Raw genomic sequence first — 19957 nt, forward strand, 5'->3', positions numbered from 1 at the left:
GATGATGTATATAGTCGGTGCATTTTGCCATTTCTCATGTGTGGATCTCTAAAAGCCTTGCATGATGTAAAAAATAGAACACCAACCTGCTCGAAGTCCTTGAAATAGGGCCAAGCGTCCAAACGCCTTTGGCAAATGATAACTGCAAGACGTGACAATATGTGGTCCACTTCTTCCTCTTCCTTTGGAGTCAGAATCTTGGCTTGCTGCAAAATGAAGAAGAGGAAAGGGACATTGGAGAAAACGGACAAAGTATTGCACATTTCTTATGCACGTATGGGGATAAATTGAGAAGAAAAGGGGATAATAGGAAAATGAAAGAGGTTAGAAATTTTTTTCTAAGGGGGTGGGAATGTATCGATAGCATGGAAGTAAGTGTTCTGTCAAATACTCTGCTATTTTTGCATATATGATAAATAGATGGCTCACTGAGGTATGATATAACTCTTCTGTTGTATATTTACCCAAAATGCAAAGCGAAGGGTGGGGTCAAGTGATAGGTGCACTTTGTCTGTCTGTCGACCGACGTCAGTCTATAATTGAGGAAATATTTAATTTCAATTGCATGTTGTATTTTGAACACTGTGGAACACGAATCGGAACACGAACCTGCAGTTGAGCCGTACTGTGGCTCAGAATTTGGCAAATTTTATGGATTCTCGTCCCGAGCACGCATGTGCAGAGAATTGAGATGATATGTTTACTCTGTCTGGCTGTTAAACAAAATTGAAAATCATTCCAAACAGTAAACTTTCTGTTTTTTAAATGACGTCACAAAGGACACAAACAACAGGCACGAAGAACTAATGTGACGTCAGGTGGTGTATAAGGCTGTGCATTAATGGCGGTAAACTTTCAAAAAAAACTTTTCTTTTTTTTGTCTACAGCCTTTAAAGTTTAAAACTTTTATTTCATTTCAATTGAATTATATACTTGAGCACCACAGAACACAAATTACTCTCTTGCCACTTCCAACAACCTCCAGTTTAGCAGTACTTTGATAAATTGAGATTTTTATAATTAAAGGGAAAGTGCTGCAGAAGCGATTTAAAAGTTGACTGCCTTGTTCATCACATTCTTTTGTAATCGGATACATTTGCCGTTGTGAGTTCCTCTCGACTCGGACGGATGACGGAGTCCATTGGTGCTTTTTCCAGGTGACGACCATCAAAAGCTGAAATCAAAATGTTTTCAATAATTATTTGAAGTTCAAACCATGAGATGTCACAGCATGTCTAATTTATTTTAATTCCCAGAATCAGTGCTTGATGGGAGTACAAATTGACCAAACTTTCACCAATATTAAACAAGTTCCAAACCGGTCACATGACGTGAAAGATGCTGTACCATTTTCGACAGCGTTGCAATAATCTCGATATCTGACGCGCCCGTCGGAGGTAGAAAAAGCTTCTGTCAACGTATTGATGTCCTGGCTGTCCAATTTTGTCACTCTTCCGAGAAAAAAGTGAAGGCCTCGTTCAAACTTGGGAGGGATGGAAGGAGAAGTTGAGAAAACTGGCAGCAATGGAATGGGAAATGGGAGAGAATTGATGACAATCTATATCTAATATATATATATATATATATATATATATATATATATATATATATATATATATATATATATATATATATATATATATAAAGCTCATTCTAACCACTGTGACTCACTCACTGAATCACTGACTCAGTGACTGACTCGCTGATGTTAAATATTCAGTACATTCCGGGTGACATCGAAACCTGAAATTTTGTCTGCCGATGGACAGTGAAGTCGATACACTGGGGAGAAAAAAAATCACAGAACCGCCAAAAAGCATCTATAAATGAAAAAAATGCAGGTGAGCGGCTCGACGCAATAGGGAAGCATGGTAATTTTGCGTGCCGACGGACATCGAAGCTGATACATCAGGAAAACAAAATCACAGAACTGTCGGAAAGCATCCATAAATGAAAATATAAATAAATGAAAAAAAATAAATAAATGCAGGCGAGCGACCCAAGATGATGGGGAAGCACGGTTCATTATCGCTTACAATGTATAAACGTACCCTGGTAGTATATAATTGGCTAATAATATATAATAGGCTAATTTCTGTACCACTATTTTCACACATGGAAGGTCGATGGCATAATAAAAACTCAATTTGTAATTAAATTGGTATAAAAATAAATAATGGTGCCTTCAGCGACCTCGTGTTGTCTTCCGGCCGAACGTGCATGTGCAGTCCAAGTTCTGCCCCTCTGTCGGCTGAAGTAGTGATGCACCACCATTGTATGATCATGAGTAGGTTCAAATAAAACACCAATACTGCACTAAAATCGAAATGACCCAATCTTGATCAAGTGACCCAACTTGTAAAATAAATAATTAATAAAAGGGCTCTGTTGTTGGAGGTGCCTTTCTCTGGCCATCACTTCTTATTGTCATCAGCTACACTACCTGTGTCCGAGTTATGATTCCGGATCGTAGATGGTCGTGGTCACGGAAGAAGTCTGCAGTGCAAATATGGTGCTTGTAGGCCGCTATACGCAGCTGTGATAAGATATGTTCGAGGCCGACATGTCCTGCAGGAGGCCTTGCTTGGTTGAGATGCAAAGTGTCCATGGCCTACAGAAAGGGCTGAAACAATATTGAGCAATGTTAACACAGGAAGAAGCCATTTGTCCCATCATGCCTGCAGTCCGTCACACAACATTGATTCAGTCTATCAGTTTATGGACTTGTGGAAGAACAGTGAGCAGGCACAGGCACATCACCAAAATGATATAATATCGATATTATAAAAGGAGCCATGCATGCGTAAGAGTTCCAGACCCCGCAATGCCTTTAGACCCCTTTCTTTATTGGACAATTCTTGATAGGGTTCGCCACCATCTGCTTGAGCACCAGCGTCCAGAGCAGTCAGGCTTTACACCAAAGAGGTCAACGATTGACCGTATCCTTGCCCTTCGTGTCCTCACCGAACGCAGACGAGAGTTTCGGCAGGGGCTACTTGCAGCCTATGTTGATCTCTGTAAAGCGTTCGATTCAGTAAATCGGGATGTCCTCTGGAGGATTCTTGGTCTTCGTGGGGTGCCACCAAACCTGATTGATCTGATGTCTGAACTCTACTCTGGTACTGAGAGTGCTGTGAAGTGTGGTGGTACCATCTCTGACTTGTTTCCAGTTGTTACTGGAGTTCGTCAGGGATGTGTACTGGCCCCCACACTTTTCAGCACTTGTATGGACTGGATTTTAGGGAGGATGTCAGAGAGATCAAGCTGCGGTGCATCGTTTGGGAATGTCAAGATTTCTGACCTTGATTTCGCAGGTGATGCAGTCATCTTTGCGGAGACTAGATATCCTTTTGGGGGCCTTGAGGTGCTGAATGAGGAGTCGGAGCTGCTGGGATTATGGGTTTCCTGGGTCACAACTAAGTTCCAGGCTTTCAATGACATATTGGATGCTGCTGTCCTGTCTGTGTCTGTTTGTGGTGAGGATGTTGAGGTCACAGGGAGGTCGGAGAATCCTTGGCTATCGCTGGTCAGACTTTGTGTCCAACGAGCGGTTGCTGAGAGAGACTCGGATGAGATTTGTTACCTGCATGGTCCGTGAGTGTCAGCTGCGATTGTTTGGACATGTGGCTCGTTTTCCTGACGCTGATGCTGCTCACCAGATTCTCTCAGCGAGGGGGTCTCGTGAGTGGAGGAGGCCAATGGGCCGACCACGTTCCTCGTGGTTATATGTTCTCTGTGTTAGCTCTTATACGAGACTTGACAATGTATACAAAAAAAAATAATAACAATAAACCAACGCCACTGAAGTTTGGCAGGCCATGGCCATTCCCCACGCCCACTCGATCAGCCCTGAACCTGAGCCCCCTCCGTGGCCATATACACCATTACAAATACAGTATATATTTTTTTCATTAGCAGCTACAAATTTGTATGTATACTGTACGTAGGAATGTGAGATGTCCCTGGAAAGATGGAAATTTTTCCTTTTCAAAATACCTTTTCTCAAAAGAAAAATCGAAAAACACGGTGAAGCTGTGAAGCGGTTGGTGAAGCAGTGAAGCCATGTGACTATATGTCTTCAGTTCAGTGCTATTGGAATGTAACTTTTGAACCTTTTGACCCTTCAGACTGCTGAGACCCCTTAGACCTTTGAAGACCCTTCAATACCTTTAAGACCCCAAAGCCTCTTTAGACCTCTAAGACCCTTTAAGACCCCTATGGCCTTGAAGACCCCCCAAAACCCTTCAAGGCCCATAATACCTTTTGAAACCCCAAAATCCTGTAAGACCCCCGAAGACCTTTCAGACCACTAAAACCCTAAAGACCCTTTAAGATCCTTAAGACCCATATGACCCCAAAGACATGTGTGATCCTTAAGATCCCTTTGACCCCTAACACCCTTCAGACCCCTTTTACCTCTAAGCCCCTTTCGACACTTTAGACACCTTTAGATCTCTTCACGTTTTCGACCTGTTATACCGTTTAGACCCCGAGAACCTTTAAACCTTTGCACCTCTCAAGTCCCTTTCGACCCCTTAGACATTAACACCATGTGCATCAACAATTGCTCATCACAACCACTATTTTAAGTAGTGCTATGTGCAAGGGTCTCTGGAGTCCAAGTGTCTGTTCTGCAAAGCAAGTAACCTCTGTAAAAGAGTTCTTGAGGATGCTAAGGAGCAATATGCAGCATCTGTCACCGATTCCATGAAGACTCAGCGACTTGGCTTGAGGGACTTTTGGCAGATTGCCAACAGTGTACTCAACCGCAATAAATCTTCGATACCTCCTCTCTTTCATGGACATGAGGTTGTTGCTTCACCTTTGGATAAGGCTAATCTCTTTTCAAACTGCTTTTTTCTGTAACCTTCAATACAGTTTTACCTTCAATGATCCGGGACACCTTCTTCCTCATTTTCCATCACGTGCAGACTCTGATATTCCTGTTAGTTCCATTTATAACTCCTAAGGTTGCTAGAATTATTCGTGCTCCACATGTCTTAAAAGCGACTGGTCCTGAAGGAATCCCTGTGATCGTATTGAAGATGTGTTGTCCTGAACTTTCATCGATTCTTGCTAAGTCATACAACCTGTGCTTGTCTGCTTCGGCGTTTCCTTCATCCTGGAAAGCGGCTTCTGTTGTCACTGTTTTCAAGGGTGCTGGTGAGCAATCTGAACCAAGTGACTATCGTCCCATCATCCTGCTTCCTGTACTAAGTAAGGTATTTGATTGAATACTTCATCAATGAAAAACTTCTCAGCCATCTGGAGGACAATGAACTTCTCACTGACTGCCAGTATGGATTTCACCATTCTCGCTCGACTGGTGATCTGCAATCCTTAATTACGGATCATTTCTTGAAGGATCTCAAGGGTGAAGCTCGATTAGTTGATTTGGATATCTCAAAAGCCTTTGATAAAGTGTGGCACAAGTGTTTGCTCCACAAGCTTCAGTCGTATGGTGTATCTGGAGTGATGCATTCAATCATTTTGGCTTTCTTGACAAATCGCAAGATGAAGGTGGTTCTTGAGGGTCAATCTTCTACTACTTGCTCCATCAATTCTGGTGTTCCACAGGATTCTGTCCTTGGTCCCACTCTGTTCCTTGTTTTATATCAATGATCTTTCTGATAATGTTCTGTCTCAACGAGCCATGTATGCTGATGACTCCTCACTTTACTGTACATCTGGTGATTCATTCAACACGACTCGGAATGAGGTTGGAGTTTCTCTGGTCAATGATTGAGAGAATGTGTTGAAGTGGGGGCATGACTGGTTGGTTACGTTCAATGCAAACAAAACTAAATTGTTGTCCATGTCTCGCTCAAGATACAGGTCTTTTTCTTCTGTGCACATGGGGTCTTCAACCCCAACAGAATCATCTGAGCTTCAGCCTCTTGGTCTGGACATCTCCTTTAACCTCCGTTGGGATAAGTACGTTTCCGGTATCAGTGAGAGTGCTTCCAAGCGAGCTGGTTGGCTTCATCGAGCGCAGATGTATTTACATCCTGATGCTGTTTTGTACCCGTATAAGACAACTACATGTCCCCTCATGGAGTACTGTTGCCGCATTTGGGCTGGAGCACCAGCTTGCCACTTGTCTTACTTGATAGGCTCCAGAACCGCATGGTTAAACTGGTTGGTGCGAAGATTGGTTCAACTCCTCAACCGCTCTCTCACCGTAGGTCAGTTGCCACTCTTAGTTTGTTCTACAGATATTTTCATGGCAAATGTTCTGCTGGACTTTCTAACTTGGTTCCTCCTGTATGAGTGTTTTGGACGCAACACTCAGTTTGCCATCTCTGCACGCCCATGTACCACAGCCGATCCAAAGTGCAGAACGAAAGGCTATACAGATAGTTTTATCCCTCACGTTGTCTCACTTTAGATTTAACGTGCTTCCCATTATCCTACAATCTACCCCGGTTTAAGAAGAATGTCAATTCCTACTTCTTACATCTTTGTGGCGACATCGCATTTCACCTGACTTCTGCTACTTCCTGTGTCTTGGATGTTTTCTTCGATCCTTACCTTGAGTGGCTTTCTGCCTTGTTTGGGGTTATTTCCATTAAAAAAACAAAAAAGCATTTATACCCCTTACGTCTTACAGACAGATTAGGCAGCTTGGACCCTTGACCATTTAGAACTTGAGACTACTTGGACCTTTTTAGACCCTTTTACATGCTTCAGAGATAACACCCTTTTTACCCCTTGGACACTACTGTTGGAACACACCATTTAGACCTTTATACAATCGAGAACCTTTGAAGCACACACCATGTAAACATCTATAGTCTTCTTACTAAACACCGACTGTACTTATTTTCAGCAAGTAATGGCAAACTCGACCCACCCCGGTGGTGGGTATTCCGCAAGTAGTAAATAAAGGCCCTCTTGTCGCATACTCTTGGCAAAACACTTCGTGATCAGAAATTACCATTATATTAATTTAATCACTTAATTAGCTTCATCAAAGATTGTCCATCCATCCATTGGGACAATACTCTGTACCAGAGCGTCAGTGCTGCTGAAACAGTATTCCTGGGCTATTGGGCACAATCCTGGACGGGTCGCCACTTCGACACAAGGTACTCGAATGGCTCAATCATCCCAAACGAGCCGGTACTCATTTTGCCGACCTCGGAAGGATGACAGGCTGAGTCAACCCCACCTGGTATTAATTCAATGGCCGAGCGGGATTTGAACTCGGGACCATGGTGTCCCAAGCCCGCCACCCTAACCATTAAGCTAACAACAGGCATACAGGATGGGATGAAGGACCCAGCATTCCCTGGCAACGCCGAGTACCTTTGCTAGTTCGAAATACACCAAACTTTTTCAGGTGACCCAACTTGTCAAGAATAATGTCGGTGCATTGTGGAAGTCCCAGCCTTCTGGGAAATATAATAGGAAATATCACAATCAAGGACCAATCGCTGTTTTCATCAGAGAAGAAATCGGACAAACACTCGAGCAGAGGTACTGAATACCAAAGGAAAAGACATTAAAAATTCAGGCTGGATGCCAGACAGGAACAAAGGCTTGAGAGATATCCAGCGAGATGGCCCGAAGCTCTTGCTTCTGGTTCAGAGTATCAATCCACTGTTGTGTCAACAGGAATAATATATGATATGCAAGGTGGAATGGCCAGGTTGGAAGCCAAACTTGTCATCAGAGATGATCGAGTTAAAGGAGAGAGGGTGTTTGGGGTCGACTGCATTGATGGACTCCATTACTTTGCTTATGGAGGGGAGAAAGCTGATGAGAGGTCTGCAGTTGAGAGGAACTGTTTTGGAACCTTTCTTATGGATATGTTTGCTATTTTTCAAGATGGATGAATTTATCCATCCAATGAGGACCTGTGGAAAAAAGAAGAGAGAGGTTACGACGGTACTGAAGCACAGTTCCAGCGGATGAGAGCACTGATGCTCTCTGGACGAGTTGCAGAAAAGGTGTCGGGTGATGTCAGAAAGTTCTCCACGACTGTGGGGGGAGAAGTCCACGTGCTGCAGGAAACATTGTGTAAAGGTAAAAAGAGTGGATACACGAATTGATGGATGTGGGTCTTAGCCTTTTGATTGTAGATACATGGAAATACAAGGAATTCTGGCACAGGCGGAGTCCATGAGGCCCGACATGCCTGCACAAGACAAAGCTCAAGAACTATGCTTTTCTCGAGCAGTCCAGCACGACTGGATTTTAGGAGGGAAAGAATGGAATGGGAATGTGTACCGGACACAGACCTGACCTGCTCCCATCAGACTTTGGAGGCGAGTTCTGTTCTTGCGACTGGCAGATTTTGCTGCCGGGTAGCTGTCATTTCTTGAAAGCGCGGCTGTGCTGCTGATGCTGTGTCCCTCTACCAGTTCACTGGCACTCATTTTGCCGACCTCGGAAGGATGACAGGCTGAATCAACAGAACCTGTTGTTAATTCAGCAGCCAATGGGGCTCGAACTCAGGACCCTAAGATCCTAAGCCAGCCACCAGAGCTGCTAAGCCAACACCAGGCTTCTGGAGGCTCGTGAGAGGCTGTCGGTTGTTCCATGACCATTAAAGATGTGCTTGTGATAGACAAAGTAGAGGCAGAAGAAACAATTTGTATCAGGTGTTGTCACTGTGACAATAACGTTGGGCTGGTACCTTGAGGCAGGTAGGAATGTGATGTGATCATAACTCATGTAAGGGACCCTGTGGTATCTGTGACCTCATCCTCTGATGAAAGGGTATTTTTTCACATTAAATTAAGTTGATCTTATGGAAGGTTTCACTGGACTTGTCCTGAACAAGTTTCTGGCTGTTAAATAGCAATTGCAACCATTTCCCAAGAGGGGAATAGAAGGAAAGAAGCACATCTCAGGAAAAGGACCTTGGCACACCCTTTTGCATGGAAAATGCAAACTTGTTATTGAAAGTAGGAATGTTTACCTCTCGGGGAACAATGCAGGAGTTCAGGATGAACCATCAGCTTCTCATCAACATCTGTAACACCAAAGTCATTCCGTTGTATCGTCAATGATTGTACTCCACTTCAAATTCCACCCAAAAAGGGGGAGGCGGGGTGGGTGGGGGGGGGCTGTTTAATGAAACATACAACGCAAATCCTAAGAATAATTTATTTTAAGCCTGTGAAACATTCCTAAACGAAGTAAAGAAACGAGGAATTAAAAACATTTAATAATGTAAAGGGATGTTGGGATGTTTCTTCAAAAAGTGTGTAACATGTGAAACCATCCCTCCATCTTTCTTTCAATAATGGGTTGTGCTGACACAAGACACCAAGTGTGTGTGTGTGTGTTTTTGTGTGTGTTGTTTATTTATTTGTGTGTGTGTGAGTGTATGAGTGTATGTGTGTTTATTTTTGTGTGTGTTTATTTTTGTTTGTGTGTGTGTTTATTTATTTGTGTGTGTTTGTTTTTGCTGTGTGTGTTGTTTATTTATTTGTGTGTGTGTTTATTTTTGTTTGTGTGTGTGTTGTTTATTTATTTGTGTGTGTGTTTGTTTTTGCTGTGTGTTGTTTATTTATTTGTGTGTGTGTGTGTGTGAGTGTATGTGTGTTTGTTTTTGTTTGTGTATGAGTGTGTGTGTGTGTGTGTGTGTGTTTGTTTTTGTTTCAGTGTGTGTGTGTGTGTTTATTTTTGTTTAGGTGTGTATGTGTGTGTTTTTGTTTCAGTGTGTGTGTGTGTTTATTTTTGTGTGTGTGTGTTTATTTATTTGTGTGTGCGTGTTTGTTTTTGCTGTGTGTGTTGTTTATTTATTTGTGTGTGTGTGAGTGTATGTGTGTTTGTTTTTGTTTGTGTATGTGTTTGTTTTTTGTGTGTGCATGTTTATTTTTGTTTGTGTGTGTTGTTTATTTATTTGTGTGTGTGTTTGTTTTTGCTGTGTGTTGTTTATTTATTTGTGTGTGTGTGTGTGTGTGTATGTGTGTTTGTTTTTGTTTGTGTATGAGTGTATGTGTGTTTGTTTGTTTTTTTTGTGTGTGTTTGTTTTTGTTTGTGTGTGTTGTTTATTTATTTGTGTGTGAGTGTATGTGTGTTTGTTTGTGTGTGTGTGTGTGTGTGTGTGTGTGTGTGTGTGTGTGTGTGTGTGTGTGTGTGTGTGTGTGTGTGTGTGTGTGTGTGTGTGTGTGTGTGTGTGTTTGTGTATGAGTGTATGTGTGTTTGTTTTTGTTTGTGTATGAGTGTATGTGTGTTTGTTTTAGTGTGTGTGTGTTTGTTTTTGTTTCAGTGTGTGTGTGTGTTTATTTTTGTTTAGGTGTGTATGTGTGTTTGTTTTTGTGTGTGTGTGTGTGTCTTTGTGTGTGTTGTTTATTTATTTGTGTGTGTGTGAGTGTATGTGTGTTTATTTTTGTGTGTGTGTGTTTATTTTTGTTTGTGTGTGTTGTTTATTTATTTGTGTGTGTTTGTTTTTGCTGTGTGTTGTTTATTTATTTGTGTGTGTGTTTATTTTTGTTTGTGTGTGTTGTTTATTTATTTGTGTGTGTGTTTGTTTTTGCTGTGTGTTGTTTATTTATTTGTGTGTGTGTGAGTGTATGTGTGTTTGTTTTTGTTTGTGTATGAGTGTGTGTGTGTGTTTATTTTTGTGTGTGTGTGTTTATTTTTTTGTGTGTGTGTGTGTTTATTTATTTGTGTGTGCGTGTTTGTTTTTGCTGTGTGTGTTGTTTATTTATTTGTGTGTGTGAGTGTATGTGTGTTTGTTTTTGTTTGTGTATGTGTTTGTTTTTTTTGTGTGTGCATGTTTATTTTTGTTTGTGTGTGTTGTTTATTTATTTGTGTGTGTGTTTGTTTTTGCTGTGTGTTGTTTATTTATTTGTGTGTGTGTGTGTATGTGTGTTTGATTTTGTTTGTGTATGTGTGTATGGGTGTTTGCTTTTTTTTGTGCGTGGTTGTTTTTGTTTGTGTGTGTTGTTTATTTATTTGTGTGTGAGTGTATGTGTGTTTGTTTTTGTGTGTGTGTGTGTGTGTGTGTGTGTGTGTGTTGTGTATGAGTGTATGTGTGTTTGTTTTTGTTTGTGTATGAGTGTATGTGTGTTTGTTTTTGTGTGTGTGTGTGTTTGTTTTTGTTTGTGTGTGTTGTTTATTTATTTGTGTGTGAGTGTATGTGTGTTTGTTTTGTGTGTGTGTGTGTGTGTGTGTGTGTGTGTGTGTGTGTGTGTGTGTGTGTGTGTGTGTGTATGTGTGTTTGTGTATGAGTGTATGTGTGTTTGTTTTTGTTTGTGTATGAGTGTATGTGTGTTTGTTTTTTGTGTGTGTGTGTTTGTTTTTGTGTGTGTGTGTTTGTTTTTGTGTGTGTGTCAATTTTTGTTTGTGTGTGTGTGTTGTTTATTTATTTGTGTGTGTGTGTGTGAGTGTATGAGTGTTTGTTTTGTTTGTGTATGAGTGTATTGTGTTTGTCTTTTTGTGTGTGTGTGTGTTTGTTTTTGTGTGTGTTTATTTTTGTGTGTTGTTTATTTATTTGTGTGTGTGTGTTTGTTTTTGCTCTGTGTGTGTTTGTTTATGTGCGCATTTGTGTGTATGAGTGTGTGATTTTGTTTGTGTGTGTGTGTTTATACAAGTGTCTGTGTGTTTTTTGTTTGTTTATTTGTGTGTGTGCGTGTGTTTGCATGTTTTTTTATTTGTTTGTTTGTGTGTGTGTGTGTGTGTGTGTGTGTGTGTGTGTGTGTGTGTGTGTGTGTGTGTGTGTGTGTGTGTGTATGAGTGTATGTGTTTTTGTTTGTGTGTTTATACAAGTGTATGAGTGTTTTTTGTTTATTTATTTGTGTTTGTTTGCATGTTTTTTGTTTCTTTATGTGTGTGTGTTTGTGTGTGTGTGTTTTGTTTTTGTTTGTTTCTGTGTGTGATAGAATTGTTAGAAACAGGTCAGGTATGGGAGCATGTGCCGGAGCAATGCCTCGCTGCGTCCACTTTCCACCGGTACTCCAGGGGCCTCCGTCTGGCCATCCCCCAGGCAGATACCAGGCCCATCCCCATCTCCTTGAGATGATGGTCAACCTGCTGCAACCACGAGACAGGTGGTCGACCCACTGGCCTCCTCCACTCATGAGACTCCCTTGCTGAGAGAATCTGGTGAGCAGGATCAGCGTCAGGAAAACGAGCCACATGTCCATACAGCCGCAACTGACGCTCACGGACTACGCAGGTAACAAATCTCATCCGAGTCTCTCTCAGCAACCGCTCGTTGGACACAAAATCCGACCAGCGATAGCCAAGGATTCTCCCAAGAGACCTGGTACCAAAGGAATGAAGTCTCCGTCTCAGAGACGGATAAAGTAAGTGTCGCCCATGTTAGAAACAGTTGTGTGTGAAGTTCTTCTTTACAAGCTTCTTGGAGTGACATCGTGACATTATACCTGGTGTTGCCTCAATGGTTAGGGTGGTGGGCTTGGGATCCAAGGATCCTGAGTTCAAATCCTGCTCAGCTGTTGAATTAATACCAGGTGGGGTTGACTCTGCCTGTCATCTTTCCGAGGTCGGCAAAATGAGTGCCAGCTTGCTGGTATCCTGTGTGACAGAGTGGTGACCCGTCCAGGATTGTGCCCGATAGCCAAGGAGACTACTTAGGCAGCACCAACACTCTGCACAGAGTATGGTCCCAACAGATGGATGGATCCCAACATTCTTTTTCATTTCTGAAATGTTTTTATTTCAATTGTAGGATTGTGTTACTCTTATAGATACCAAAGATGTTATGGATGTGCCTAAAGAGATCTCAGTTTAGGGTAAGGGGAGCTGAATGGGGGGGGGGGGGGGGAGGTGGTGGTCCCTTCGAATCAACAACGCAGAGAACGTTTCAAACATCGAATGAAGCACAAAGCCATGCTTCACCATTCTGTATAAGAATGACTCGAACTTCCTCGGCAATGTAAATGTCTAATTCTCCAACATCGTCGTCATAAAACGCCTTATTTACTCTTCCACAAACAGGACAGACTCGATCAGGTACTCACTGCACTCTCGAGCACCACGGGAAGTCGTCTTGTTAACCGTTGCCTAGTAACCAAAATGTAAACATCCTGCTGAAGTTCTGACGTCACCGAAACTCGTGCTGCCTCGTTAGTTGTTACTGTGGTTTTATTTTGGTTTTGATTACTTTATTACTGACTATCTATAATTACAGCAATCTCTGTGTGTCTGTCTGTCTGTGTGGCTGCGACCACTGTTTCTCGACAACCACTTGTCCGATCTAATTGAAACTTGCCAGGTATATTGCTGGGAACCCGAGGATGTGCCTTTTCAAGGTTTGATATTAATCGGACAAGTGGTTCCCAAGTTATGGCCATTTATTTACCAAACCAATGACAGAACACGGTGCTATGACGTCACAATACCTTTTTTTCCCCTTTTTTTTGCACGTACGGCCACGCACATACGGGCCCACACTACTGTTATCATAATAACTGCCTGGAGGAATGAATGTTCAAACTCACAAGCTGGTGTCTCGGTATTTACTATAAATAGCTCCCAGAGGTCCAAATGACTTTCCTGAAGGAATAATGTTTTGCAGGCCGGATAGTCGAAAAGACCTTCTCGCTGTGATCCAATCACAACAATTGGCCGAGCGATATACCTCCGCCCTGTAATTATGACGATTTTGGTTTGTTTTGTATTTTTTTTTGTGGGGACCTGAAACACTTCCCCCAATCTACTGAGTAATGGAGTTGGGTCCATTATACCTCTCTTGGTTTAATGTTGGTGATAAAATCCTGCAGGTGGGCCGGTGGCTGTACGACTCGCCTCTGGTGTGTGGTCCTCGATGGTGGGACAGGTGTACCATATTGTGTAGATGCCTCCTCGAGGAAAGCTGGTTTGAGGCAGTCAACTGTGACCATTTCTTGATGACCACGGCAATCTATCACAAAGGTTTTATCATTTCTGCTCATTACTCTGAAGGGTCCATCATAAGGCCTTTGTAATGGCGTTCGGACCACCTCATGTTTCACAAATACATGCGTGGCGGTAGTGAGAGAGACAGGCATGTTCACCTTGTGTTGGCCGTGCCAGGCAGGAGGCACCGGTCGTAATTGCAGCATTCGGCTGCGGAGGCAGTGTACGAAATCGTCTGGCACAAACGATGGTGTACTTGATGGTATTATCAACTCACCAGGCAGTCGTAGTGGCCGGCCAGAGACCAATTCTGCCGCCGTGCAGTTGAGATCCTCATTGAGTGTGGAACGAAGTCCAAGGAGCACAATAGGAAGATCGTCTGCCCAATTGGCACCGTCCAGATGAGCACAGAGTGCATCCTTAAGCAGGCAGTGAAAACGTTCGACCATGCCGTTTGCCTGTGGGTGGTAAGCCGTGGTCCTGTGTCAGTCTGTGCCAGGAAGATGATTGAAGGAACTCCAGACGCTGGACTCGAATTGGCGTCCCTGATCCGAGACAATGGTGGAAGGAACATTGAAACGGGACGCCCAACCAGAAAGGAATGCATGGATGCTGTCGTCCGTCGTCATGTTAACCATGGGTATCGCCTCGGGCCACCGCGTAAATCGATCCACTCATGTAAACAGGCATCGAAATCTTCGTGAAGATGGCAGTGGGTCTGCAATGTCGACATGGACATAATCAAAATGATATGATGGCTCATCAAAGGGTTGTAAAGGAGCTGCCACATGGCGGTGTATTTTGGAAGTTTGACAAGCAAGACAGGAACGTGTCCGCATCCAGATATCTTTGTGCATGTGACTCCATACAGAACGTGTTGATATGAGGCGTTGTGTTGCGCGCATCTCTGGGTGTGACAATTTGTGGAGGGTGTCGAAAAGAGTTTGGTGGAAAGCTCTGGTTTCAATCAGTCGAGTGGCCCCTGTGGAGACATCACAAAGAAGGGTGAGTTCACTACCTGGCAAAGGAACATCCTCGAGTTTCATGGTGTTATTTGCAGTCTGCAATGCCTCGACCATGTTGTCATTTCGTTGTGCCAGTGCCATCTGCCGGAACTCAATGGTCTCCTCGACTGCAGTGATGCCACAATGGGATAGAGCGACTGCCACCACGTTGTCACGTCCTCCAATATCCGATGTGAACTCTGTGATGAAGGACATGTGTCGAGTCTTAGGTGGTGAGTAATCTTTGCTCCTGTGCAACTTTCCGGTAAGTGGCTTGTGGTCCGTAAACACGCAGAAATCTCGACCTTCGAAAAAAATACCGGAAGTATTTCACAGTCAGATAGATAGCGAGCAGTCCTTTATCAAAGGTGCTGTGGCGTGTCTCGGCAGGCATAAGTTTGCGAGAGCAGAATGCTGTCGGTCTCCAATGAGCATCCACGCATTGCTGCAGGAGTGTCGGTGGTGATGCTGTGGGTGCATCAGGTCGTTGGAATGTCAGCAATGTAGCTGCAGTAGGGGCTTCTTTCGATTTTGTAAAAGCCTTCTCGCAGGCATGTGCCCACTTGAGCACCGAATTTCGCTTGGACAACAAACAGCTTGTTGTGCAGTGGTTGCAGTATGTGGGCACAGTGTGGCACAAACCGCCGATAGAAGTTCAACAGTCCCAAATATTCCCATAGGGCTGTCTGTGTCATTGGTCGTGGGAACTCTTTGATGGCATGGACTCGATCTGGGAGAGGTTGCAAGCCATCGACAGACAGTCCGTGGCTGAGAAAATCAATCGCGGTCCGTCCCAGCTCGCACTTATCGGGAATGACGATGAGGCCGTAGTCGAGAAGCCGTTGGAAAAGGACATGGAGATGCTGGGAATGTTTTTCAGTGGAAGGGCTGGCGATGAGTACGTCGTCCAGGTAGACGAATACGAAGTCCAGGCACCGGCAGACCTCATCCACGAGGTGCTGAAAGGTCTGCGCGGCATTGCACAATCCATGTGGCATTCTCGTGTATTCGAAAAGGCTGAAAGCTGTGACGATGGCCGTCTTCAGAGTGTCCGACTCCGCCATGAGGATCTCGTGATAGGCCTTAACCAGATCGATCTTTGAAAGCACTGGTCCCTGCCAGCGTTGAGGAGAAATCATGGATGTGTGGGATAGGGTACCGATGGCGGGGCTGTTTTGGCCACCTCGAGACAGCAAGAACTTTTACTTCAGTTTAAGCTGTTTATTGAGAAACAAATAAATAAACCAATGTCACCCGCAGGATGACCCGTATCTTGCCAAAAGGTGACCACGTGTGACTTCTTTAAGGTCACACTGAGGTGAACAGAGCTGCGATCCACCAGGAGTGACTCCTTGAGGAATATCTGCCTACGAGAGATTCCGATGAGAATCGTTCTACAGAGTAACCATGAAAAATATGCGTTTGCCTCATAACGTCACCAAATGACATCATAATGTCTCAAGCTTGACATATCTAGAAAGCACTCATCGAGGTGTTCAATTTGAGGTACGACACCCTATGGTTCCTAAAACTTGAAAATTTGACCTTGGGGTCAAATATGTTTGACCTTAGGCGCTAACCATGAAGGTCAAGGCCAATCGCCACCAAAAATTATTCAGCTGAGCGCCAGACTATATATTATTCCCATGAAGTTTGAAGACTATCCGATCAAAATTACTCAAAAAATAAGGGTTTCGTCGACTCCCCTGATTTGCGACAAAGTGACTTGACCTTTGACCTTGACCTTCAAAATTTTGTGCACTGAAAGGGACCTCTATAGGCCTCTGATGTGCGAAGTTACAAAAATTTCCAATGATAACTGTGCTCTGCAGAATTTTTTCTACGTGATTACAGACAAAACAAACAAAAAAAACAAAAAAAAACATACAAGCTGACTAACATATCTTGCAAAAACTTCGTTTTGGCAAGATAAAAATACAAGTATGTGCACATGGAAGTTTAGCCTGGAGCAATATCGCAAGCAAAAACTGAACTTTACATCGAGTATAACGAGTACGTGATGTATGTGATCTCACCAGGGCATGGTTAATACATCAAAGCAGGGTTTATTTTAACGTGCAGTAGACCCCTACTTGTGCAGTTCTAAATAAATTTGTGCAGTTCTAAATCCAATTTTGTGCAGTACTAAAATTTATAATAACAAGCTCGAATGAGCTAAGATCCTCGTCCTCTTAATGATGACGTCATAAAAACTAATATGACGTCATTGTGATGTATCAGGTTTGCGATAAATTATCTGTGCTAATGCCCGGCTTGATTCCCGCAAACAAAATTCAAACAGCTTCCCTAGCTTCGGAGATAATGGTATTGGCGATTTCCATTAGCGGCGATATTATGACGTCAACTTTTTTTCGAGGAAGAATTTCCAAAATCTGAGATGGTTACTGTCTGCGCAGGGTATTTTTAAATATTGTTAAGGATTTGGCGGTGGCGGGATTCGGACGAGTGCGTCAATCACTGTCCGTAACCAGTTTGGGTTTTTGCACCCAACTCTCGACAGCCAAATGTTACAGATTCGGCGCCACCCTAACCACCGCCGTCTCCGGGATTTTCACGCAGCTGGTTCGGCGCAGGCCTCGGGTCAGGCGTCTCGAATCGCGATACCAACGTACCCCTGCACCTTACCAGTTGGGGAAATAGCCCCCGGTTACAGACTGGTTTTGTCAGATACCGAGCGAATTCTGCCAGTCTGTAACCATTTTGGTTTTTATATCCAATCGAGCGGATCGTTCCTCAGCGTGGCACGAATTAATTCAAAGCGGAAACTTCATACGAATCAGCCAGATTTATTGGGGACACATCGGGGAAACACAACACAAGCAAAGCATTCACGACAATGTTATAATTAATCTATTACCCGCTCTTAACTCGGGAGCTACGGATTACGGGGTTCGAAGGGGACCCTAACGAGATAAACCTTAAACGACATGCAGACAAGACATGGACAGCATGCAGACAAGACACAGAGTACTTGGTGATGTTTCATGGACGAGAGGAAAGTGTCAAAGGCCCGAATGTGGCTCGTGATAAGCCGATGTCCACGGATTCGAGCACCCAAGCTCAAACACGCCACATGGCAAAATGGCGCTCGTCCATGTGTCGCAGCCCTCACGCACGTAGCCTTGGCGCGTTCAGACCCCACGAGGTCGACTGCACCAGAGCGAAAGATCCCCGGTGGTATGCTCCAGCTGGCTTTTCACAAGGTCCAGCAAACAAGTCCTGGCCTGTTCACCAAATCAGGCCAAATTGAGGTGTTGGGCTCCGCAGGCTAGGTCCATGGGATTCCAAGACGTGTCAGGCCGTGCCGTGAGTATGGACAAGCAGAGGCTCCGTCACTGGACTCCGGATGAACCTGTCGATGTCCTCCTCATAAAAGTCGATCGTCGACTCCCACTCGTCATTTCTCATCCCGCCGATGGCAGACAGACCTCATGCAGTCCCTTCCCTGCCTTTCTTTTGGCTCGCTCCTCACGAAAACAGACACAGCCGTCCCCTGTACAGTAGATCTGCGCCACCTCGGCGCTCCCAGTTTCACCACCTTTTCCCAGCGCACGCTCGCCTTGAAGCCGACTGGCTCCTCCCTTCAGTTTCACTTCCTTCTCGAGGCCACTCCCCCTCTCAGAGCGCTGGGTGGGGACTATTGGCCGGCGAGAGGAAGAAAGAAGAAGAACCTCTCTGTCCACCACCAATGTACGAAAAATAAACAGCCTCTTACACCTTCCGACACACATGTCGCGTCCATTTACCAAACAACCTGGCAAAACATGCATTTAATGGGGGGTCTGGGCTAATCCTATATTTAATCATTCACTAAGGGCCATTTCTGAAACACTATATATGCCAAGTTTCAGGAAGTTTCGATGAAAACTGAAGGCTGTGAAACAAACTAGTTTTGGAGTTAATGGTGTTGGCGATTTCCATTAGCGGCGATATTATGACGTTAACTTTTTTTCTGGGAAGAATTTCCAAAATCGGAGATGGTTACTGCCTTTACGTGGGCTTTCTGCATATACATTGCAAGTTTCACGAAGATCCGATGAAAACTCTGGGTTGTGAAACAAAAAATGTCAAAAAATAGGAATGACGTCGTAAAAATTGATATGACATCATAGTGATGTATCATATGTGCAGTAATTCATCTCTGCTAATGCCCTGTTTGATTCCTGCAAACAGAATTCAAAAAGCTTGCCTAGTTTGAGATAATTTTTAGGCGATTTCCATTAGCGGAGATATTTTGATGTCATAACTTTTTTTCTAGGAGGAATTTTCAAAATTGGAGATGGTTACTATCTGCGCAGGGTATTTTTACATGTATATGCCAAGTTTCAGTAAGTTTCGATGAAAACTGTAGCCTGTGAAACAAAAAAGTCCACAAGAACAACAACGTGAGTAAGACTTAGAGATCTTCCATGAGGATCTAAAAACTCCAATGTCAAATAAAGAAACAAGAAGTCAATGCATGACCATGATACTGAAAAGCAAAAGTACCTTTATTTACTGTTTATATGACAAGAAGTATATTTTTAATTTTACATCCACAAATGTATGCTGATCAGTACTTTGTTTTAAAATTTTTGTCAAATACAAAGAAGGTTAAAACTGAAAACACTGTGTTTGTATGACTAGATATATATATATATTTTTAGTCTTACACATGCTGAATTGTACTTTGATTTACATTTTGTGTCAAACAGTACATGGTAAAAGATGGCTAAAACAGTGAAACTTTCATAAATGCAAGATTTGCAAAGTTGTATCTTGCATATAATCTAAAAACATCTTTTTTTCAATAACGGTTCAGCTGTATCTGATTCTGCATCAAGACTGTCATCAGCATTTCTTTTCTGTGTTTCAGAGAATACACCTTGAAAGTAATTTTGTTCCTTTGCCTTGGTTACTTCTCTTGTTCGACGTGCCTTTGTGGAAAGCCAGGTGAGAACAGCAGGCCGTGGATCCCACAAGTCAATTGCAGGCATATTCTAATGGATGTATAAATAATAATTCTCTGTCTCTAATGACATTCTTGAGCGGTCTATGCTTTTCAGTGCATTGCTGGAGCTGATAAGTCTCTCCACATCTGCTGAATGTGGCTTTGCTGCTAAAATTCTGGA

At 43.3% G+C, this 19957-nt stretch overlaps 1 protein-coding gene across 3 annotated transcripts in view; it reads left to right on the forward strand.

The window, feature by feature from the left end:
• The window catches only part of SMIM13 (small integral membrane protein 13), a 93743-nt gene that overhangs the window by 33020 nt on the left and 40766 nt on the right, over positions 1-19957 (forward strand). For 2 of the 3 annotated variants that reach the window (XM_085890736.1, XM_085890732.1), the window contains one exon: positions 19702-19778. The exons of the other annotated variant lie outside the window; for it this stretch is intronic. Coding sequence is in view for 1 of the 2 variants with exons in the window: in XM_085890732.1 (XP_085746858.1) it covers positions 19702-19778 (77 nt within the window). In the remaining variant the exon portion in view is untranslated. The remainder of the gene's footprint in view (positions 1-19701; positions 19779-19957) is intronic. 3 annotated transcript variants of the gene reach the window in all.

Source organism: Eptatretus burgeri, chromosome 8 (genome assembly GCF_056783735.1).
Source record: "Eptatretus burgeri isolate ZD-2024b chromosome 8, Ebu_testis_v1, whole genome shotgun sequence".
Classification (NCBI taxonomy): domain Eukaryota; kingdom Metazoa; phylum Chordata; class Myxini; order Myxiniformes; family Myxinidae; genus Eptatretus; species Eptatretus burgeri.